General features: G+C 47.0%; 1 protein-coding gene across 3 annotated transcripts; it reads right to left on the bottom strand.

Annotated features, from left to right (window-relative positions):
• Positions 1-212: 212 nt before the first annotated feature.
• Positions 213-23,279, bottom strand: CMBL (carboxymethylenebutenolidase homolog). Of its 3 annotated transcripts, none has more exons than XM_032628562.1 (6): positions 23,061-23,279; positions 10,813-11,046; positions 8,670-8,777; positions 4,988-5,130; positions 2,111-2,202; positions 213-950 (listed from the first exon to the last, which is right to left on the bottom strand). In XM_032628562.1, exons 2-6 carry the CDS (start codon positions 11,025-11,027, stop codon positions 771-773), a joined length of 738 nt encoding a protein of 245 aa, XP_032484453.1. In that variant the 5' UTR covers positions 11,028-11,046; positions 23,061-23,279; the 3' UTR covers positions 213-770. The 3 variants fall into 3 exon arrangements, with proteins under 3 accessions (XP_032484453.1, XP_032484455.1, XP_032484454.1); XM_032628564.1 differs by lacking the exon at positions 23,061-23,279 and adding an exon at positions 22,959-23,040; XM_032628563.1 differs by lacking the exon at positions 23,061-23,279 and adding an exon at positions 11,157-11,246.
• Between the last annotated feature and the right edge of the window lie 860 nt (positions 23,280-24,139).

Raw genomic sequence — 24,139 nt, 5'->3', positions numbered from 1 at the left:
TTACTGAAGGCTTGACTTGTGGGGGCTACTGAGGAGCTGGGCCTTCGATTTGATGTGATTTTAATTAATTTAAATGTAAAAACTGAAACTTTACCCTTGACATCACCCTTCTAGTTGAACACAGGAGAGATTTGTGATGCCACCCCAGCCCCAGGGACCCGAAAACGTCACTGTCTGAAACACCACTGCCTAGCAGGGAGCTGGATGGCAACTCTCATCCATCGTTTTTTATTAGCTTTTAGAAAAAGCCACAGATTCAAAAACTCAAAAATTAAGTCTTTAGCTTGATATGATTAGGTCAGTCATTAAAACCTTATTTTAATCTCAAAATTTCTCATAGTGCAGTATATGAACATGACAAATTCATCTGTGTTAAGACAGAGATAAAAGTCCAATTAAGGTGGGCTTTACCTGAGTTTACATTTCAGGCTCTTCACGGTTTTGCCATATTATTCGTTTCAGAGGATGTGCTCAATTCAAGGCCGGAAGGCCATGCCTGATCTGTGAGCTGGTCCCTGGATAGCTCTAGGTTTTTACTAATAGGACATTACTCTACCGGTCCTGACCTGTTGTTAAAATTTTTCTTTATGCACATGTTAAAGGTTAAAGTATTTCATACATTAACTTTTCCTACTGAATTTGTGTTTCAGATGAATTTCAGGATTCCTTCATTCATCTTCTGTAAAGCGAAAATGAATCAAATGATCTAAGCATTTCAAAGCAAATTTCTGGATGCGAGCTATTTTGAGAAAGTTTGCCCTTGGCCTTGGCTACACGTACTTGTTCAGCCACTCGAGCAAGCTCCTTCTCGCCTCATCGATATAGGGCTTGTCTTCAGGCGAACAGTCTTCTCTCTTGCGATGCACGAACCCGTGCGTTTGCCCAGAAAACGTTTTAATTTGATATTCCACTTTGCAGTTTTCTTTCAACTTCTGAGTCAGCAAAGAGACCTGGTTGGCAAAAGATTTCATGATGTTAGGACTTTAACCCTCTAGCAATATTTTCCATTCTCCAAATCTTCCCTGAATGCTTATCAAAGAGCTTTAACATCTTTGCTTTAAGTTACGTTCCAGCTATCATGAATTTTTCACTTTTAATTTTATAATCGGCACAGTCTGCGCCTCTGGCAAAGGAGAGAATTCAGAGCGATATAAAAATGATACATCAGGGGACTTCCCTGGTGGTGCAGTGGTTAAGACTCCGCACTCCCAATGCAGGGGGCCCAGGTTCGATCCCTGGTCAGGGAACTAGATCTCACATGCGTGCTGCAATTAAGGAGCCCACGTGCCGCAACTAAGACCCGGTGCAACCAAATAAATAAAAATAAAATAAATACTTTTTTTAAAGATACATCAATTATTTGAAATTGTATTAATATATTTATATATTATTCAATATATACTTCAGTCTATTTGCATATACCATATTCAATGTATTCAATATGTAATTCATAGATTCAAGTATAAGTTGTTTAAAACATATCAATAAAATGTATCAGTTATGAATAACAACAGTAATTTCTAAACAACTGCTTTTGAACCACAGTTTCCATCTGCCTTTTCCTTATCAACATATTGGATTTAACATAGCTGTGTCTTCACTACTATATATAAAATAGATAACCAACAAGGACCTACTGTATAGCACAGGGAACTATACTCCATATTTTGTAATAACCTATAAGGGAAAAGAATCAAAAAATATATACATATACATATATATATGTATATATATATTTTTTATGTATAACTGAACCACTGTGGCGTACACCTGAAACTAACATGACATGGTAAATCAACTATACTTCAATAAAAAAAATTTTAATTAAAAAAAACAAACAGCTGTGTCTTTAAGGACAGAGATCTTATGATAACTCATGGGTTCCACACGGAGGGGGCACGGGCAGGGAAGTAAGTAACCAGCCATCCAGCCATGGCAGGAGCACTTAGGGGGTTACAGACCCCCTCAAAGTCCCCGATAAAACACACCTTTAAAACTTTAATGTTGAAACATATTTGGAGGAACAAATGAATCCTTCGGGATGTTTTCCCCAAAATGTCAAGTCCTGCTATTAAACACAGAGATGAGAAGAGTTAAGATGCCAACTTACCTGCTCTAGAGGAATCACAGCATCGTTTTCAGCAAAAATGAACAACGTGGGGTTCTTTAATTTGTACACGTCTTCAGAGTCTTTGATGATGCCTGGAGAATGGGGGCGGGACAGGGACACAGGATATGACTCCCGTACATGTGCCACAGAAAACGATGTGAGTTAGATTTTTCAAAGGAAAACATGTGCTTTGGGGGTTTTGTGTCTTTTCTTTTTAGCAATTCCACAAAAGTGGCCTGTTCTATAAAACTAGGCTCAAAGAGAAGGTTACTGAGTCTGAGCTCCCTTCTCTCTACCTCACTCACCAGGAATCAGGCCATTAAATGACGGCTGTAGACCTGGCCAGCTGCTTGGCAGGTAAAGATACGGAGCAGCCTGAAAAATGCTCCCTCTTGGGACGTGTCTTCATTTACCAAGAGGTGATAACTTTCTAATCTGGACCATCTGACCACCGCTGTTCTGGAAGTTTCTCATGGTTTACTCAAGCCCCAAGGTTCTGACGTCAGTGTTTGATGGGGTATTTGTGCTCAGAGGAGACCACGTGTGTGAAGTCCCTGGGCACGGCAGCGGGTCCCAGCAGGTCATTCATAATAATTAGTTTTCATCCTTCTAAAGTGCCTTCAGAATTTTAGAGATCATTTAGTCAAAAGCATGTTGGACTTTGGAGATTCAGACAACTTTGAGTGTGCCCACTCCTATAGGAAAATAAGTAAAAGTTTCAAACTTCACTGTCATTCTGAGATGAGAGGAGTTCTAAAGAAAAGATTATTCTGGGCTTCCCTGGTGGCGCAGTGGTTGGGAGTCCGCCTGCCAATGCAGGGGACATGGGTTCGCTCCCTGGTCCGGGAAAATCCCACATGCCGTGGAGCAGCTAAGCCCATGCGCCACAGCTACTGAGCCTGCGCTCTAGAGCCCACAAGCCACAACTACTGAGCCCGCGTGCCACAACTACTGAGCCCACGCACCACAACTACTGAAGCCAGTGCGCCTAGAGCCCGTGCTGCGCAGCAAGAGAAGCCACCGCAAAGAGAAGCCCGCGCACCGCAAGGAAGAGTAGCCCCCGCTCGCTGCAACTAGAGAAAGCCCGCGCTCAGCAACGAAGATGCAACGCAGCCAAAACTAAATAAGTAAAATAAATAAATTTATTTAAAAAAAGAAGATTATTCTGGCACTTGTCAAAGACAGTAAGGAAGATGTTATTCGAGGAGACCACGGCAACAAGGGTTTGCAGTGAGGGAGGGACACCAGACTCAACCCCAAATGCGAGGACAAGTGGGATTTTCCACCACGGAGCAGGATGGGGGCCGGTGGATGGAAAATGACAAAGGAATCATGGGGCTACGGGGATTCTGGCCGGACAGTATTTGACAAAGCCTTTGCTGAAGGCAGGCCAGGTGACAAGGCATGGGTGGGGGGTGGACAGGAGGAATTTGATCACATATCAAGGATGGGGAGTTCTCACTAAACTGCCTCAGTGGGCCAAGGAGAGAGCCCAAGGTCGGGACATACTCAGAAAGAGGACTCACAGCGGAGCCTGACTCAAGGGTGGTCATAGAGAATCCCAGTCAGTACGGAGGAGAAAAAATTGTTTTCCATTTCCTGTTGGCAGTACAGCAAAGCCAAGTAAGCCGGAGAGCCTCCCCTTAGCTGTAACTCCTCTCTAGAATGCAGGGAGCCACGAGCAAGAGGGCCACGCTTTCTGCCCTATTCTGTGAAGGCCCCGTTAGGTGGCTGCACAGCGCTTTGAGGCCCCTGGGCTCCAAGTCCCGCCCGGCTCCGCAGTCGCGCACTGCGCAGAGGCGGCCACGAGGGGGCGCCAGCGAGCAGTCCACTCCGGAGCGCCTTGTGCTAATTCACACAAAGGGCCACGAGGGCTGCCAGCCCCATTGTGCACAGCGGCCACCGGCAGCTTGCTGCTGCCTTTGAGTAAGTAAACAGGTAAAGGGCGCTTTTTTTTTTTTTTTTTTTTTTTTTGGGGTACACGGGCCTCTCACTGTTGTGGCCTCTCCCGTTGCGGAGCACAGGCTCCGGACGCGCAGGCTCAGCGGCCATGGCTCACCGGCCCAGCCGCTCCGCGGCATGTGGGATCTTCCCAGACGGGGGCAGGAACTCGTGTCCCCTGCATCGGCAGGCGGACTCTCAACCACTGCGCCACCAGGGAAGCCCTAAAGGGCGCTTTTTTAACGCTAAAAGTAAGTGAAAATACCGCAGTAGGGAACCATTAAGTCAAATAAGAATCATTAGTATAACTGTTGGATATACTATCATGAAAGAAAGCCAAGGTCGGATGTTTCCATATCCTCACTTAGTAACCATTTCTATACACAGATATAATGTTCTTATGTCATTGGTGTGATACATTTGGTTTGTTTGCATGAAATGTTTATGTTGCTATTTACATTTTAGAGTCGGTTTTCCCTTTCCCTGTTTTCATATGTATACACATATATGCATGTGTGTGTGTGTGTGTGTATGTGTGTGTGTGTGCAGGACTGCATGCATGTGTGAGTAGTTGAGAATTAGTCATATCTTCGAAAAATCTTTTCACAGCTATTGCTCATAAAAATATTGCTTGATATTAACCATTATCACAGAAAGAAATGTATCCCCTTCATCCTAGGTTAAGAAATTGAGACCTCGGATTAGGGGATTTCCCCAAAGGCACACTGTCAGGACCCAGGTTCCCTCTGGTTAGATATTACATACTTCCGCCTCTACCTTCAGATTTTTTAAAACCAATTCCTTAAGATAGGCCATCTCTGCTCCACTGGGGTTTGTGTTACACCAGGACCCTCAGTTTGGGAAGAGGCTCGTGGCCTTTGTCACTCAACCCCTCGTCCAGTTTTCATTGTGTAAAAATGCACAAGGCAGGTTTACCGTAGATGGACACCCCCGCCCTGAATTCTGGGTATTTCATCATTATGTGGTGGACAGCAACTCCACCCCAGCAGAATCCCACGACGCCAATCTTCTTGGCATGACAACGTTGTTTCAGATACTTCAGGACCGCATCAACTTCTCTAGAATGAAAGAAAAGTTATTCAAGGGGAATTCCCTGGTGGTCCAGTGGTTAGGACTCCGCACTTTCACTGCCGGAGCCCGGGTTCAATCCCTGGTGGGGGAGCTAAGATCCAGCAAGCTTCTGGCACAGCCAAAAAAAAAAAACAAACGAGGTATTTTGTGGCCCCTTGAAAGTACACTGGGCAGCAAGCACTAGTGGTAACAGGGCTTTCTCAGCAGCTGTTCCTTGAGGTTCTGAGATCCCTACTTTCAGAGCTCCGTCCTCACCACCTCCTACCGGGTGACGAGTAACAAGTGACATCTCTCCCCGGCAAGTCTCCCTGCCAAGCCCAGCCTCTTCCAACCACCTGACAGGGTGGCACAAATCAGACCATCTTGAGCAACAGCCTTCCACAGCCTCAGGAGAGATCAAGGCCCAAGGCCACAGCGCGGCTCCAGGGCTTGATCCCAAGATCCGGCCCCAGGGAGCTCCTTCATCTCCTCTCTCTCAGCAGGGCGCAGCCTCAACCAAGAGGCAGCTCCCCAGCTCTGTCTGACTCAGCACATTCCATCCCCCTGCCCGACACCCTAACTCTGCATCGCCTGTTTCCTCCCATGCCCAAAGAGCACAGTAGTATTTGGAAAGGCAGGAGGAAGAGGCAAGCCCGAGGGGACGGGGAACAGTGGCTCTGGCCTTGCAAATGGTTCGTTTGCAAATTGGTTGTCTGGAACTCATACAGCTTCTGCAACTAGAAGCATGATGCCAAAATAGAGGTAGTGCTGCAAGGCCGGCCCAGAAAGTTCTGCTGGATCTGATAAGGAAAAAACGCTGTTTGCACTTAAGAAAAAAAAAAAAAAAAAGGAAAAAGCAATTCTATTGCACTTTCTTTTTCTTTTAATCGTAAGATATCGTTGAACACATTTAAACATATGTATCATACCATTCTGTGTGCAAGTAGTTATTTTCATAATGTTAGAAGAGCTGTAATTAGGTAATTCTGCAAAATAAAATGGAATAAGGAATAGTTTTCGTCATTTTGTTTTTCAGTTTTTCTCGAATGCTTTGATCTTAAGAATAACTGCCTTAACTGGAGGGGACAAGAAGGAAGAGGGCATTTCTATAAACGTTCTTTCACTGACTCAAGTGAACCTATCTTCCTTTTGTTGCCGAGTATATATTCCCCACTTTCCTGGGAACACCAGAACTTAGCTTTGGATGAACCTCCCTTCCCCATGCTCGGTCCATATACTTCGGGGGGCTCAGTTCCCGGAGGGGAGTATGTGGGTCTGGCCTGGCCAATCGCAGCATAGCAATCTCTAGCCACAACGATTGGTTCAAGGATGGACTTGTGACCCAGTCATAACCATCAGGACAAAACGAGAATTTTGCTGGCTTGCTGGGAAAGGAGCCAATGGGAGGCTGGAGCTGCTGCAGCCATCTTGCCACCCAGAGGCAAATGCTGCCTGACAATGGAGCCAGCGTCAGACAAGGGTGCTGCGGGATGCTGGGAGGTCGCATCCTGGGGATACCTTCTGAGCTATAGACCAACCTCTGCTTGAAGCCAGAAATTACCTCTTTTCAGTACTATAAGCCAATAAGTTCCATGACTCCTTAAGCAGCAACCATTCAAGATGGGTTTTCTTTCAAACAAAAGATATTTGACTAGACACAAGGACTGGAGTCTAATTTCCAAGTTAATGTCTCCATTTTATGTCTCATTTTGATTTAAAATGTGTGGCTCTCCTTATCCCCTGTGGAGAGGTACCTCTGGGCTGCTCTAATGCCCTCCAGAAAGGATCACCCTGATTTGCAGTCACAGATAGAAGGCAGCCCCACAAGGCTTTTCCTCAAAATGTCCTAACTGTTCCCCTCCACGCAAAGCTGAATGTCATATTCACATCACAGGCTCTCTGGGTCTCTTGTGTTTCTACTTGTATTTTACTCGTAACTTCTGGCTTCATTTTGTTTTTCCTGGGCTTGCAGTCTGAGTCCCTGGGAGGGAGGCCTGGAAATGGATAAAGGTGTGGGAAGTTGGGTCCCCAGTGCTCTCAGAGTCCACCCCGGGGAAGGCAAGGGAGGAAGCAGGGCAGAGAGAGAAGCTGGGCTGTGGTGTGGTCTCCACAAAAGCCTCAACCGGGGAACTTGGAGCTGGGGCGGCGCCCAACTGGGGGTGAAGGAGCCGGGCCTCCACAGCCCTGTGGTGAGACTCCCCAGGGTGGGACTTAAGACAAGGCGCTTCGCACCTCCAGCCACCGGCAAGACCCCGAGGTTCCTCCTTGCTGACAGCCCGGCAAGCTGGGAGCCCCCAGGGCAGCCTGCAGCATCTCCCTGGTCTGACGGACTGTGCAGAGAGCCGAGGGAGACCCTGGCCAGAGCTGCAGAGCACAGCTGCTTGGCACAGGCCCGCAGAGAGAGGGTGGCCAGGGAGCAGGAGAGTCTGGCCCCGGGGAGTATGCGGAGGGAGGTGAGGCCCCTGAGGGCCGTGGACACAGGTCTGCCCGGGGTCCGCCGGCTCAGGAGCTGGACGGGCCAGCAGCCCTGGCGTCAGCTCTGGAGCAGCAGAGGCTTCCAGGGACCAAGTGGCCACAGGCAGAGTTAGCAGCAGCTGCCCCAACCTGGGTTTGGGGGACAGCTTATCAAACACGAGGCTCCCGTGCGTGACGGGAGGACGTCCGACGATGGGAGAGGACAGCGTTCGGGAGGATGCCTGGTCACGGTGAGTCGGGGGCTACGGCTGGGGGACCCCTTTGCCCTGGGCTCAGGTCTTCCTGTTCAGGAGGAGCTTGGCACTAGAGAACATCCCTGCCTCTTTCCCCGCTCCATCCTTATTCCTCCAGACCAAGAAGAGGGGATCTGAGTGGCAGCTGAGCCCTCTGGTCCTTGCTTCTGGACTGAGTGGAGCCAATTTAATAAAAGGCTGCAATCCTGGGGGACCCACCCCCCTTTTCTTCCCACAGTTCCCTGGACCCTGGCAAGACCGCGGTCCTGGTCTGGTGGGTTTGGTCTAAAGACCCAGTTTCCCCGAGGCAGGGGGTGGGAGGGTGGCGTTTTTGGGGGAGGGGATGGCACTTGGGGCCTCAGTTTCCAATCAGCAGAGTGGACGTGGGGCTGACGTGTTCTCTGATCTCTCTTCTCTGCCTGTTGTTTCAACTGGTTCTGCAACCAGAGGGGAAGGAGGGAGTGTTGATCTATGGACCCCTATAGCCCAACCGTCAAGGAAAATGGGACCCCCAGGTACTTCAAGGAAGCTGTCTCAGCATCGGTGCCACAAAGCATTTCCCAGAGAGGAAAGCAAGTGAACTCGCTGGGCAGCAGGGTACTTGTTGGTTTCTAACCAACCCTTCGCTGCAAAGACTGTACTAAACGAAATCTGTTTCCTTTACGCCTCAGGAAGGACTCTGCGAGCTGTGGCCTCTGAGGTCGTACACGGTGGGAGGGCAGGCAGGTGGGTGGGTGACCGAGGAAGCCGGACCCTCCTCTCCCTCCTGCCTCTTGCTCCTGGGGCCCTGGGGCGCCACCAAGACAGCCACGCTGGCTGGTAATGTACTTGGGACTTACTTATCGATCCTTCTGGCATCTCTTGTCTTCAACCACTCGGGGAAGGTGGACCAGTCCCCTGAGGGGTGCCACGGCTCCTGTCCTACAAAGAAGTCTGGAACAATGGTTCTGTAAAATAGGGACATTCGTCCTGCTTAGTTTCAGAGCTGTTGGGACTCCATATTTGCTTCTGTTCATTAAGAACTTGTCACGTTGGCGGTTCTGGACCACAGGAGAAGAAAGGTAGTGGTCACAAGGGCCAGCTGTGATCGCAGCAAAGAGGCCAACTGGCTCCAGGCCAGAGCATCTCAGATTTCACAACCGAAGGTGCTGGGCTTTCAGACAGGCTGAGAGCCCAGCCCGTCTGAAAGGCCGAGGCCTCGGTCCTGCACACTCCCCGCTAGCTGTGATGCCCAGGACAAGGGTTCCCAGGCGGCGAGGGCCTGGGCGGGCGGACACAGGCTCCCCTCCTGCCCCTGAGGAGTCGCACCTCTCAGCTGGCCTTTCGCGTTAGCCTCAGGCCAGAGGGCACACCTGGTGAGCGGCCCAGTCACCATGACCAAGCAATTTCCCAACCTCCGCCCAGGATGCCAACAGGGCACAAGGTCCTGCCCCGAAGGTTTGGTCTCATGCAGGCTCTAAAAGGGGCCGCGGAGCAGACAAGCCAGCTTGCGGGGTCCATGTCAACCTTCCTTCCGCATCAACCCCGGGGTGGAGCAACGCGGCCCCCGCCAGAGCGCCGGTTTTGGAAGTAAAGGTCACGGCCATGGATGGAGGAACACAACCTCTCCTGCAGGGGTGGGAGGAACACTGAAATCTGGGTCAGAAGAATCTAAGTTCAGGTCCCTGTACTGCCCGTTCTGCCCTGAAACCTTAACAAGTCACTTAATCACTTTTAGCCTCTTTTTCTTGATCTAACAGAGCCCTGCACCCTCAGAGGATTATTCTGAAGGCAAAATACTTAGATAAGGGTGAGAGGCTTTGTTAAGTCACAGGCATCTTTACTCGTTTTTATGTTCCGTCTCCAGCTAATGGACCCACCCAAGACAACGGAAGCCACGCCCCATCCAATCTCCTCTCTGCAGCGGGTGACGTGGGGCAACTGAGACCTCCGCCTTCATGCCGCGGTTTCCTAACCATCAAAATGGGAACAGTGACAGCCCCGCCTTGTCTGGGTTGTTGGAAGGATGACGGGCAATTACACCGGGAACGCCCTAGGGGTCCGGTCTGGCGGAGCCAGAAAGCAATCAGGGCTGGCTATTGTTTTCATTACTGGTATTGCCCTTGGAAAGTTAAGTTGCCTCATCCACAAGAAGAAACGTGAGGGCATGAAAAAGGGAAAAATCAAGTGGACGTCCTCTTTCCAGTCAACAGGAAACTGCATCACACGGCAGTGGGGGTGCTTCCTTTCAATGGGTTTCTCTTTGTAGGAAAACGAGACGGGTGCACGCTTTGGTTTTCAGCTCCTCTTTTTAAGAAAACAAAGGGAATTGGGGTGCACCACACTCGGGGCTCGCTGAGTGAAGCTGGGCTGGCAGGGATGGTCCCTCCTCTCTCTCCTCCGTGCTTTACTGAAGCTGCTGCCAACAGCACAGCGGTGCGGGGCAAGCAGGTGACAGCAGTCACCAAAGGTGGCCATGGTCACACAGTGTGACAGAGGTAGCCTTTGGGAGCTGAGGTCTCACTCTGCCAGTTCTGGAAGCCAGTCTAACTCACATCAGGCCATGACAGTTCGTGTTCAGACCAGGATAACTACGTGTGCCCTGTGTGTGAAAGCTGACCCCAGGTGGAGATGCTTCAAGGGCCAAGTAATGGATCCATTTCAGAGCTGGCGCGTTCTGCCCTAGGGGTCCTGTACCAGTGTCTGCGCAGCGCCTCACATCGGGAAATAACTCTCCCAGCGTCCAAAAAGTCTACAGGGCTAGCCATCCTAGGAGGACCTGAAGCCCAGACATTGGGTTGGGAGCAGTTGGCTTCCACTGGACACTGGCTGTCGTATGTGACAGTCTCCATTTACCTGCACCCCAGTGAGATAAGAAAATACATAATGTACATCAGAATATACTCAGGGTTTTTTGGTTTCATTTCCTTTGAAGGGAACAAAATACAGAAATTTACATGAATTTAAGCAAACAAAAAAAAAGAAGAAGAATTTTATACGTACGTGTATCCATTTCCTGCAATCATGTCCGCCATGTACCTGGTATTGGACAACTGCCAGCCGAATATATCTTGAATGACAATCACAGCTTTGCCAGCGTCAACGGGGGATTCGGTGAGATAAGCCTTGATGTGCTCAACTTGAACTTCACGCCCCAACCCTCCGTACTCTATTCTATGGCCAATGTCACATGGACAAGGGTGAGCTTCGTTAGCCATTGGAGATGTTTAAGTCAGGCTACAGAGAGACACATGCATTACACTGAGTGGGGCACATCCAAAGATTATAAACAATGAGAAAACTAAAATCAAGAGTACAGGAAAAAAATTAATTTTAACTATACTTACAGTGTATTCATGCAAGAAATCAATGATAACTTCTGGTTCTGGGTGATGAGATTAAGCTAAGAAGAATCCATTCCCAGGTTTCCCTGCTGGTGCAGTGGTTGAGAGTCCGCCTGCCGATGCAGGGGACACGAGTTCGTGCCCCGGTCCGGGAGGATCCCACATGCCGCGGAGCGGCTGGGCCCGTGAGCCATGGCCACTGAGCCTGCGCGTCCGGAGCCTGTGCTCCGCAACGGGAGAGGCCACAACAGTGAGAGGCCCGCATACCGCAAAAAAAAAAAAAAAAAAGAATCCATTCCCATTATAAACAGTAGAAATACCAGAGTGAATGCAACTAACAAATAAAAGTTAAAATGGTGGAGCTCAGAGGGAAAAGGAAGCAACCTCCATCCCCGGGTGAGAGAGGAAACTGGAGGTCAGGGTCAGGGTGGCAGGAGCAGATGTGAAGGAGCCAGGATGCTGGGGACAGGGCCAGACCCAGAGACAGGCCCTCACCTAACTAGTGCTTAGGACTCTGTGTCCAGTGAGGCCTTGGGACCCCTTGAGACAGGGATTTGTAACTGAGACTTTCCCACACAAGGTCTGAGCCCTCAAAGGTTCATATTTAGCAGACAAAATTCAAAACAAACAACAAAAGAAAAACTCTGCCAACCAAGCCTAGGAATATGGTAAGGAAGCCCAGGAAAGGAAAAAAGAAACCATAAAAAATAAAATAATAAAATAAAACTGGAAAATAAATGAATGTAAAGTCTTCAGCAACAACAACACAAAAACCAATCCCCCAAATTTGTACCATCCTTTTGAAGTAGGAATACCTAGGCTGAGAAATTGACGGAACAGTGGACCCTGGGCAGTGAAATCCCTGGGCACCCGGCAGAAACAAATGCAAGACTTTCACAATTCAGGCCAAAAAATGCTTCCCACTGAAGAGGTGCTTACTACAAATAGCTTCACAGGAGCAAGTGCTCCAAATAAACACTCATCAGGAAGACTGATGGTGGGAATGGGGGTAGAAATGAGGAAGAGACCCAAACACACTTGACCAAACAAACAGCAGGAAAGGAGAAGAAGAACAGTAAACCTATCAACCATAAAGCAAAAAATAATGTGGGCTGAAATAAATCCAAACAAGTATAAATATATTAAATTCACTGTTTGAGACAGATTCTCTAATTAAATTTTTGTTTTTAATTCAAAGAGGTTTCCTTGGAAAGGAAAAACTAGGAAGCCTGAACCCAAAGATAGAGATCTCTTCAATAGCAATTAGAGAATATACAGTCTTTTCAAGCAGATGTGAACAGCTACCAAACTGCCCACATATTAACCCACAAGTCAACAAAAATTTTATATAAAACGTGTTATATTAGCACAATGAAGAAATGATAATAAACATCCAAAAGGTTTAGAAGCGAATTACAATGAAAACACTCTGTAGCAAAAAGTGGAAGCAATACACTGGTACTTAGAGAAATATTGATACCCTAGATTCCAGTCAGAGAGAAAAACACTTTCCCCTACCCTCTTAGGTTCAGCAACTGAGGGCCTGCGAATTTAACCGACAAAAGTCAGATTAACAGGAGAAAAAGCATACACGTTATTAATATTTTTAATTTTTAGCACACAGTGGTTTTGCAGAAAAGAAGTGAAAACCCAAGAAGCAGTTAGACACATGGTTTATACAGCATTTTAACAAAGGGTGATAAATTGTGGAAGCATGACTGGGAAATATATGGGGAATCTGGTGATAAGAGTTGCTCCCCTCATAGGGGAGAGGGAATTTATGCCCTAATTTTAGGCAGAAAGGGGGAGGGAGAAAAACTCTTTTTGCATCTGCTGTTTCCTAATTGCCTTCAGCTCAAAATAATCAATACGCCAAAGTGCCATATTTGAGGAGGGTATCCTTTGATCCTCTTCAATTGCATGTATTAGACAAAAGGGAAGACTGGAAATAAGTTAAGCGTTCAATTCAAGAAGTGAGGGGAAAAATTAGAATAAACCCAAAAGGAGAAAATAATGAGATGAACATAAACAATGGAGAAACAGAAAGTGATTAAAATCTGATTTTCGAAGTTATAAAATAGGTATATCTCCAGCAAACCCGATCAATAAAAAGGAAAGAATGATAAAGACACACAACAACAACAGCAAAACAATATGTGGAATGAAAAAGGTGACGTAAGTACAGATTTTTCCCTTTAAAAAAATCACCAAAAAATTAGTATAAACAACTTTACGCTAATAAATTTAGAAACAGAAAAAACTGACAAATATGCAGAACGAGAGGAAAAAATTCTTAACTTCAAAAATATAAAAGAAAAAAAAAAGGTGATGAGACAGCTCGAGATTAAAAGAGATTAAAGAGAAATGAAATCAAATGCACCATGTGAATCTTGACTACATCCTGGTTCCAAGTTAAGAACCGCTATAAGAGACACTTGGGGAACAAGTGAGGAAGCGAATATGGATGATAGTGGATATTACAAATTAATATTAATTTTCTACGGTGTGGTAATACAAGTTCTATAGGAGAATGTTCTTATTTTTAAAATATGTGTGCTCAAGTAGGGGATGGAGTATCAGCATCTGTAATTGACCCTCAAATCATTATAAAACACACATGCACAGACATACGTACAGAAACATAAAGCAATTATGGCAAATTGCAAACAACTGTTGAATCTAGGTGATCACAAGTGTTCACCTTCTTCCGGTTTTTGAGGAACAACAAGGAACAGTGTAGTTGGAACAGAAATATCAGGGAGAGAGCGTGGTGGGGAACACTGCTTTTCCCAGAATCCTCCAGCGGCTTCCATCTCACACCGAAAAAGCCAAATTCTTGCCACGAGAATGGTAATGGTGAAAAGAGCGAGAAAGGTCAGGGGCTAGATAGATTTTTCAGGTGCAGCCAATTGGTTCTGCTGACAGATGGCATGGGTAGGATATTTAACAGAAAGGAGTCAGTGGTGTTGCTTGAGCAACTGGAAAAGGATGGAATGTCTAAATGAAAGGGGAGAGTGCCGAAAGAGCAGGTTTGAGGAGACCAGGACTTCAGGCTGTGGCATAAGCAGTTTGAAATGTCTATGAGACATGCACATTCCTGTCCAGCGGCCAGCTGGATAACAACGCACAAGTTCAGGGCAGGGGTCCAAGCTGAGGATATGCATTTCAGAGTGATCGGCATACACGGTGGAACCTCATTATCTGCAGATTCTGTATTCATGAATTTGCCTACTTGCTAAATTTATTCGTAACTCCAAAATCAATTCTTGCTGGGCTTTTTGCGTCTTCCACAAATCTGTGTAGAGCCACAAAAAATCTGAGTCACTGAGATGCACTTTCCCAGTCAAGGTCGAAAAAGGCTGCGCTCTGTCTTCCTGTTTCAGCTCTCACGCTGTAAACAAGTGTCCTTCTCATGGTCTATTTAGTGCCACACGTTTGGTAATTTTGTGCTTTTTGTTGGTGATTTCATGGGCAGCGCTAAAGTGCCGTCTACGGATCGAAATGCAAGAAGGCTGTGATGTGCCTTAAATACGTGTTAGACAAGCTTTGTTCAGGTGTGAGTCACACTGCTGTCGGCCATGAGTCAATGTTAATGAATCAACAATATGTAGTAAATATATATTGTGTTTCTTCATACAGAAACACAAACAAAACAGGGTTAAATATTGATGAGTTGATGGAAACGTGACCAGAGGCTCGTAGGAACCGACTACATTTCCCTGTGGTCCACTAGCAGCTAGTTCAGCGTTCACGGCAACTTTACCGAACATAACTTCTGCGAATGAGAATCAGCTGAGCACAGTATTTACAACCTTGAGAGTGAATCACATCCTTCAGGGAATAACAATAAAGAAGAATGCAGAAGATGGAGCCCTGGGGTCCTTCGGTACATAAGCCTTCCTTTGGGGAGGTAAAAAGGGACTAGTGACTGTGTCTGAGAAGGACGGGCCAGTGAGAGAGGAGGAAACCCCAGGTGTGGTGTCCAGGAGCCAAGCCAAGAAAGGGCTTCCAGAACAGGAGAGTGGGGCTTCCCTGGTGGCGCAGTGGTTGAGAGTCCGCCTGCCGATACAGGGTACACGGGTTCGTGCCCCGGTCCGGGAAGATCCCACATGCCGCCGAGCGGCTGGGCCTGTGAGCCATGGCCGCTGAGCCTGTGCGTCCGGAGCCTGTGCACCGCAACGGGAGAGGCCACAACACTGAGAGGCCCGCGTACAGCAAAAAAAAAAAAAAAAGAACGGGAGAGTGTAAGCATAACGGAATCACTTTGCTGTACACCTGACACTAACACAACATTGTAAATCCACTATACTTAAAAATGAAAAACCGTGTATGCACCAAAAATAATTAATTTTTATAAAAAAGAAAGAAAGAAAGGGAGGGTGTAGACCATGCAACATTCTGCAGGAAGACCCGAGGATGCAGACAGGGTTGCCCACCAGGCTCTGCACGGTGGAAGTCAGGCTGAGGGCGTCCAGAACAGGTTTGCAGGAGCGGGGAGGGCGGGACTGCTGGGGGCTGAGACAGAAGAGAGACGGGGAGACAGGAAATACAGAAAGCTCTCTCTAGACTGTCACCAGTCCTAAAAAAGAGAGTGAGCAAAAGATGGAGAGAAGATGTGGAAACAAGTCTTTTTTTTTTCTTTTTCTTCATGGAAGAAATGTCAGCATATTGGCTTGTGGATGAGAATGTACCACGGAGAGGGAACCAGTGGTTTCTGGAGAGAGGGGTGAGGCCAGCACAGCAGAGGAGGCACTGGGCAGGTCCTCTCACAGCCCTGGGAGAGAAGGCAGAGGGTGAGGACACAGACACAGGTGGGTGGGCGCTGCCAGGAGGGAGGTTGTGGATGCTCCCACCTGCCTCTGTTTGCTCAGAGAACTAAGAAGCAGAGTCAACAGATCAGGGTAGAAGAAGGAGGAGATTGGAGGGGAGAATAGAAGTGGAAAATGAGGGCCTGGAACATAGGCAGGGTCAGCGAGGCCGTGTCCCCCAGCCAGGTCCAGCTGCAGGACGCAGGCAGGGAGAGGCCGGCAGAACAGACGGGGCTCTGCCGGGTCATGACAGGGGCAGGAAGTCTCTGTGACTCCTCAGGAGGTGGGATGGACACCAAGCAACCCAGGTGAGAAAACAAAGCCCTGTGAGTCACTGCCTACCACACACAGAGATCCTGTCAGCCTCCTTTAAAGGTGCGAATCCCATTATGGGGGCCCCACACTCATGACCTCATCTAAACCTAATTGCCTCCCAAAGGCCCCGCCTCCCAATACCATCTTCAACATGTAAATTTGGGGGACACAATTCAGTCCACAGCAGTAGCCAACTGTAAAAAACACTTATAAGAAAATTGGGGAAAATTGAACTGACTGGATATTTGATGATATTGAGAATCATTTTAATGGGGGGGGTAAGGGAAGGAGGAATAATGTTATAACAGTGATGGGTTTTTTTTAACGAGTCCTTATCTTTTATAGCTACATGCTGATGTGTGTATTGGGACTTTCCCAGTAGGCTGTGGAGATTGTGGGAGAGTGTCTAAGTACTGACAGTACTGGAATTGGGTGGTTCAGGAGCGTCCATTGTACTAGTCTCTCAACTTTCTTTTTCTTTTTAAATTTATTTATTTTATTTATTTATTTTTGGCTGTGTTGGGTCTTCATTGCTGCACGTAGGCTTTCTCCAGTTGCGGCGAGCGGGGGCTACTCTTCGTTGCGGTGCATGGCTTCTTACTGTGGTGGCTTCTCTTGCTGTGGAGCATGGGTTCGAGGCGCACGGGCTTCAGTAGTTGCAGCACGCAGGCTCAGTAGTTGTGGCTCACGGGCTCTATAGCGCAGGCTCAGTAGTTGTGGCACACGGGCTTAGCTGCTCCGCGGCATGTGGGATCTTCCCGGATCAGGGATTGAACCCGTGTCCCCTGCGCTGGCAGGTGGATTCTCAACCACTGTGCCACCAGGGAAGCCCCTCTCGACTTTCATACATGCTTGAGATTTCCCACAACAAAAAGCTTTCAAACTTTTATCAAATTTTAAACACTGTAAGATAAAAGTCTCCGTAAAAAAGTGAGAAAACAAGATACAGACTAAAAGAAGAAATTATTTTCAAAGCAGAGGCCATAGTATCCAGATAAAATATATGAAGAATTCTTAGAAATTAACAAAACAAAGACAGCCCCAATAGAAAATGCTCCAAAGATATGAGGCAATTTACAAAAGGATACACCTGAATGGCCCGTAAACATGTGAAGAGATACTCAACCTCACTGGTATTTAAGGAAATTATAACAAGAACAACAACAAGATACCGTTTTCCCTCTTGCAGATTGGCAATGAGTCTATTAACACCAAGAGATGGTGCCCAAGTAGGGAAACGGAAGGGAGTGTAAACTGATACACACTCTGGGAAGCAGTTCAGCAAAGGCAATGAGGAACACACCCTGCAACCCAGAAATCCCCCCACTGGTGTATTCCCTAGAGAATTTTACACTCGTGTGTGTGTGTGTGTGTACACACAGACACATGCAGTGGGTATGCAAGGCTGTTCTTGCCACCAAAATGTGGCAATAATTGCAAGCAATATAACGACCATCAGGAGAATGAGATACATTGCCATTTATTCATTGTCGTGGGTTGAAATGCGTCCCCCAAAAAAGTTACTGTTCAAGTCCTAACCCACAGAACCCGTGAATGTGACCTTATTTGGAAATAGGGACTTTGCAGAGGAATCAGGTTAAGACAAGGCCATCCTGATGAAGGTAGATGCTAATCTAATTAATGGCTGGTGTCCTTAGAAGAAGAGAGAGAAATCTGGATACAGACACAGACACACATGGAGGGACAGCCATGGAAGACACAGGCAGCGTTTGGAGGGGATGCATCTACAAACCAAGGAACACCACGAATTGCCAGCAACCACCAGAAGCTGGGAGAAAGACAAGGAAAAACTTTCCTCTGCAGGTTTCAGGAAGAGCACGGCCCTGCCAACATCTTCATTTCAGATTTCGGGCCTCCAGACAGTGAGAGAATAAATTTCTGCTGTCTTAAGTCACCCAGTTTGCGGTAATGTGTTACAGCTAATACACTCCTAAAAAGAACATTACATAGCAGTTCAATGAGCAAACTCCATATATAGTTATCAATACAGTAAATCTCAAACACATAATGCTATATAGAGAGACAATGAAAGAAATGAGATTAGTTATTTGTAGTGAGGTGGATGGACCTAGAGTCTGTCATACAGAGTGAAGTAAGTCAGAAAGAGAAAAACAAATACCGTATGCTAACACACATATATGGAATCTAAAAAAAAAATTAAAAAAAAAAAGTGGTTCTGAAGAACCTAGGAGCAGGACAGGAATAAAGACACAGACATAGAGAATGGACTTGAGGACACAGGGAGGGGGAAGGGTAAGCTGGGACAAAGTGAGAGAGTGGCATGGACTTATAGATACTACCATATGTAAAATAGATAGCTAGTGGGAAGCAGCCGCATAGCACAGGGAGATCAGCTCGGTGCTTTGTGACCATCTAGAGGGGTGGGATAGGGAGGGTGGGAGGGAGACACAAGAGGGAGGAGGTATGGGGATATATAGTATACGTATAGCTGATTCACTTTGTTATACAGCAGAAACTAACACAACAATGTAAAGCAATTATACTCCAATAAAGATGTTAAAAAAAAAAGAGAGAGACAATGGTTTTTTGATGCTAAGTTAATACTAAAACCCCTGAATAATACATATTTTTAAATTAATTAATTTTATTTATTTTTGGTTGTGTTGGGTCTTTGTTGCTGCGTGCCAGCTTTCTCTAGTTGCGGCGAGCAGAGGCTGCTCTTCGTTGCAGTGCACGGGCTTCTCATTGCGGTGGCTTCTCTTGTGGCAGAGCACGGGCTCTAGGCGCACAGGCTTCAGTAGTTGTGGCACGCAGGCTCGGTAGTTGTGGCTCGCAGGCTCAGCAGTTGTGGCTCACGGACTCTAGAGCACAGGCTCAGTAGTTGTAGCGCACGGGCTTAGTTGCTCCGCGGCATGTGGGATCTTCCCGGACCAGGGCTCGAACCCGTGTCCCCTGCATTGGCAGGCAGATTCTTAACCACTGTGCCACCAGGGAAGCCCAGGACAAAATGTTAATATCTTTTTTTTTTAATAAATCTGCATCATGTGACTATAGGTGGCTATTACATTATATCCTGTACTTTCCAGAATGTTCTAAATGCTCATAACTAGAAATGACTAAATTTTAAGGAAAGAGAAATTAAGAGCTAGTCATTTGATCAAAGAAAAATTTGACGGTATTTTTCATAGTTTTGTTTCCATAAACTACATTATAGAACTATTAGAAGTCAGAACAATCCAGTATCAATAGCAGTAAACTTTATGTCCCACTGCACATTACTTGTTGAGAACTTATTCCTCAGGCTGATTTCTTACCTGGCTGTCCTATGAGGATGCGAGACCACAGAAAATAAGCAGTCTTGAATCTGAATCTTTTTACTTACCTTCGATTGCTATCCACTTTCCAAAAGGAATGTTTACAGCTAAGACAGCCACTCTCTGAACTGATCCTGAAAGGCCTTTCTCCCACAGAAAGGGGTGCTGGCTGAGAAGACCTGGATGTGCCACACATGAAGGCTGGACTCCTGCCAGACACTTCACGGGGCACAGCAGCCAAGCCCAGCCAGTGTGTCCTGGGCCAAGGCCACAGTGGGCAGGGCAGACAGTCTCTCTGTGGGCAAGAGCCTTGGGAAACATACCCTTCACACTCTACTGATTGTACTATACGTAAACCTTCTGTATATATTTCAAGATTTGGGCTCTTTTCCCTCCCAAATGACACATTTGTTAAAACACAATTTTCAGAAAAAAAGTAAAACTATGACTCCTATACAGTTACCAAAATGAATTCACATTAAGGATTGTATTTTACTCATATGATAGGAGGAAATAAGGCAGATGTTACCACTGGTCCTAAGGAAAAAAGAAAAGGCCACTAATTTATATGGGGTAGAGGGATGTTGAGATGAATTATAAATGGAGACAAAACCAATTTTTCCACAGTAGGGGAGGAAGCCAATTAATTCTCCACCAGACAGGACAGAATTTACAAACCTATCAGTTACCCCCAACTTTCACAGAGCTGCAAAACAGCTCAAATACAATGAACAGGGCTAGAATCAGACAGCCCGGAAGGGTGGGCTATAGTCGATGGGTACTTTTCCATTGAAACACAGAGTTTCTTCTATGACATTATAAGGTCACAGTGAGGGATAAGGTTTCCTCCTGTAAGGGGATGGGACTGTGGGTCTGACAGGTATGGTGGGGTCCTCATAAAATGTACCAAGAAGCGCTTTTCTGTATCGTGTCAGGTGGACTTGGCAACACACTCCAGCCACCCTGAGATCAGATCTGTGGTTTCCACCAGTAACGCCTCCAGAAGTCAGGGTTCTCTTTATGACATGAGGGATGGCCAGGACATGCTCCAGCAGGGGAGACCCTGATGGACACATTCTCTGTCAGTGCCACCCAGGATGCAGCACTGAAGTACATGATTCCCCCATAACACCCATGCAAGAGCCCACATAATTGTGAATGACTGCGAGACCCGTCCCCTACAGACTGACTTCTCTGGCCCCTTGACAAAGATCCTCTCCTTGACCGAACTCTAGTCAGGATCCTCTGAACTCTCTTCTCAACTAGGCCCTGGCTTTTGGGCTTTGTCCTGTTTTAGTAAGAATCTGCTAGGTCGGTTTAGCAGAATCCCCCAGCCTCCTATCTGATTCGCTCCCTCATCCTCCATCATCCCCCAGATGATGTCCCATCACCCTGGCTTGTCTTCTGCGAGAATCCTGTTAGGTCAGCTTAGCTGGAATCCCTTTATTTCCATCCACTGACCCCCTACTCTGCCCCTTGGCTAGAAACTCCCACTTTTCCTTATATTCAGAGTTGAGCCCAATGTCTCTCTCCTACTGCAAGATCCCCCTGGAGTGGTCCCTAACCCCTATCACGACGGTCCTGAATAAGGTCTGCCTTACCGTTTTTTAACAAGTGTCACGAATGAATGATATTTTCTTTGACACCCTCCAGTCCTCCTTCACACAGCAAATGCCTCCACAAAATTGTAAGTCAAAACCTATGGGGATCACTGGTGCATGTTTGACCTGCAAATTCCAAGGGGCTGCTGTGTCCTCCCCCCTTTCCTAAAATGTACCATCCGGAGGCATTCTTTTACTCCAAACAAATTTGTGCTTCTTGACTTCTTTTTCTGAACCAGTTATAAGATCTGCCTCGTCCCCTCTTTAATGAATAAAATAGAATCTTTAACACACGTTCGTTTCTCTATCTGTATTAGTCATGATTTTGCCTTTTGCTGAAAATTATCTTTTAACTGTATAATTGAACATTCCCCTTTTCTCACTGGAGGGCAGAAGGCGAGAAATGGGTGGTCAAGTATGGTTGAGCTAGTGTGGTTTCCTGCTTTCATACCCCCCAGGATTTAAATAACTCAGAAGTCACACTTCCCAAAGCAATGAAGATCTCCAAAAGAAATAGGGAAGCAGATTTTGATAAGTGAAGGGGATTGGTGTTGATGGGAATGCAACAAGCAAAGAAGTCTAGGAATAAAATGCTGGTGGCCTCAGAGATTTAGAAACGGAAACACCTGAAAGGGCATCGAAAACAACTACAGGACCCCTAAGGTGGCTGCAGGGGAGGGCTGGGGGTTTCCTTTACTGGGTAAACACTGTAACTTGCATGGCAATTGATCTTCCATCTTGCAGCAGGGAAGGCAGGGCCCTCCTTATCCTTAGATGGTTCTGTGAACATCGACTCCTCCAATTATTTTTATTTTTCAGTAATCATGGTTGTGTTTTCCAAAGGGTACACGGTCTTGACAGCATTAATTAGAAAACTAGATGGGATGAAGCTAGATTGGCCTGTGAACTGCCAATCATGTGGGTGCCTCTGGCCTTTTCTTGGACTGTTGTGAGGCCTGGATGGCATTCCCCCAGATACCCACAGGGCTCACTTCTGACCACCTTACTTTAAATGGGCTTTGAAAACAACAGGTGGCATGTCCATCAGCAAGTAGCCCTAAATCGCAGTGCCCAGCGTCAGCAAGGCCTGGGACAGGCCACCGCTTCACCTCCTGACCCACATGGCCGAGTGGGAACGGTACAGTCTCTCCTGGCAACACGGACCCAGCATACAGGACGCTAACACGCCTAGACCAAACCCTCCTCTCTTTTTTTTTTTTTTTTTTTTTTTGCGGTACGTTGCGGCCTCTCCCGTTACGGAGCACAGGCTCCAGACGCGCAGGCTCAGCGGCCATGGCTCACGCGCCCAGCCGCTCCGTGGCATGTGGGATCTTCCCGGACCGGGGCACGAACACGCGTCCCCTGTATCGGCAGGCGGACTCTCAACCACTGCGCCACCAGGGAAGCCCAAGACCCTCCTCTCTTAACACCCATCCTTAACAAAGGCTGCAAAATGTGGAGAATGAGCTGGACGCAGATACGCTCATTTTTCCTCCATACTTTTATGTCAGTAGTAAGAACTATACGACCAAAATGTTCAACTGTAGGAAAACGGTTACAAAGAGTATTTAATGGCACGGAGGAAAGGATCAAGACATAGTGTTAAATGGAAAAAAAGGAATACAAGTTTATATACAGTATGATTTCAACTGTCTATTCAAAATGTATGGCTAAACAATACAGGAAAATATGCCAAAGTAGGATGGCGGGGTTGCTTTTCTGCAGTGACAATGTACTGCTTTGATAAAAGCTGGTGTTGAAAATGGACTTTAATAGGTTCATTACCTGTGCACGTGGCAAAGACCTCCTTTGCCTCAAGCAAACGCATGCGCAAGTTAGAGCAGAGCGGACCTGCAGCGCGATCCTGGGCTAGCGAAGCGCACGTACCTCGTCCAACTGCCTGAAGGACGCTGTCCTTACGCGCGGAGGACGCTGGACCGAAGCGGGCAACGCCGCAGCCCCGCGGGACACAGGGGAGACGGTCAGGGGCAAGCCGAGGGGGAGGCGCCTCCTTCGGGGACGGAAGTGGACGCGGTGACGGAGGGCGGTGGGATCCCGGTGGACCAGTGGCTGTCCTGGATTCCCGGCCTCCGGGGAAGGCTGGAGCCGGAGGGAGGGGCAGGGAGGGGAGGTTGGGAGGAAGAGTGAAGGAGGGGAGGAGGGAGACGGAGGGAGGGGAGGGAGAGAGGGAGGGGGGAGGAGAGGGGAAGGTAGACAACGAGGGGGGGAGGGAGACCGGGAGGAGGAAGACAGTCGCCTATGAAATTTACATGTGCGCCTGTCTCCTGAGACCTGTGACTTCTTTACTGTAAATTAAAATTAGGCTGTTTTAAACAGTAGATGACTACGTATTCATACTTGACCTCCTTCCCTCCGCCGCCACTCCATATTTTGTCTGGTCACCTAACATTGTGGTAACCAATTCAATTGGCTACAGAGAAGGGTTAAGAAAGAAAACCGGAAGAAATGTTGATTAGGAAAATGAGTGACAGGGAAAAGTAGCAGCAGCTTCTTGACGCCACAAGAATTTCACCAAAAATCTCATGACACGTGAGATAGAGCCTTACTAGTTAAGACGCTTCCGGTTGGAAAAGGTGTGAATTCTGATTGAGGGTGACTTTTTCTTAAGGGATCTTTTCTGCAGAGGGATGGCAAATCAGTAATATAAAAAGCCTCGAGGGGTAAGGTTTGTGAGACTTAATCTGATTGTTAAAGGGCAGTTTTCAGAAAAAGGTAAGATCATGACGCTCACACAGATATAAAAATGACCTGTGTTGAAAACTTTACAGTACTCATTAATTAATAAGAAAACGAGGCAGATGTTAAAACTAGTTCAGAAGAAAGTTTTTAAAAAGTGCACACATATGGAGTAAAGGAATGGTGAAAGGGAAATGCAGACAGAGGCAAACTGGCTTTTTTTCCACAGCATGCGGAACGAGGTCAATTTGCTTGTCTGTCATCTACCT

The sequence above is a fragment of the Phocoena sinus genome, chromosome 3 (genome assembly GCF_008692025.1).
Source record: "Phocoena sinus isolate mPhoSin1 chromosome 3, mPhoSin1.pri, whole genome shotgun sequence".
NCBI lineage: Eukaryota > Metazoa > Chordata > Mammalia > Artiodactyla > Phocoenidae > Phocoena > Phocoena sinus.
Note: the sequence above shows the minus strand (reverse complement) of the source record. Positions and strands in the feature narration are given on the sequence as shown.

What these genes read in the sequence shown, in the direction of transcription:
- CMBL (XM_032628562.1), bottom strand. Translation starts at nt 11,027, where the DNA reads ATGGCTAACGAAGCTCACCCTTGTCCATGTGACATTGGCCATAGAATA. An exon ending in ATTGCAGGAAATGGATACAC is followed by an intron (nt 8,778 to 10,812) that starts GTACGTATAAAA and finishes CCTATTTTACAG; the next exon opens with AACCATTGTTCCAGACTTCT. An exon ending in GGCGGGGGTGTCCATCTACG is followed by an intron (nt 2,203 to 4,987) that starts GTAAACCTGCCT and finishes CCCATTCTCCAG; the next exon opens with GCATCATCAAAGACTCTGAA.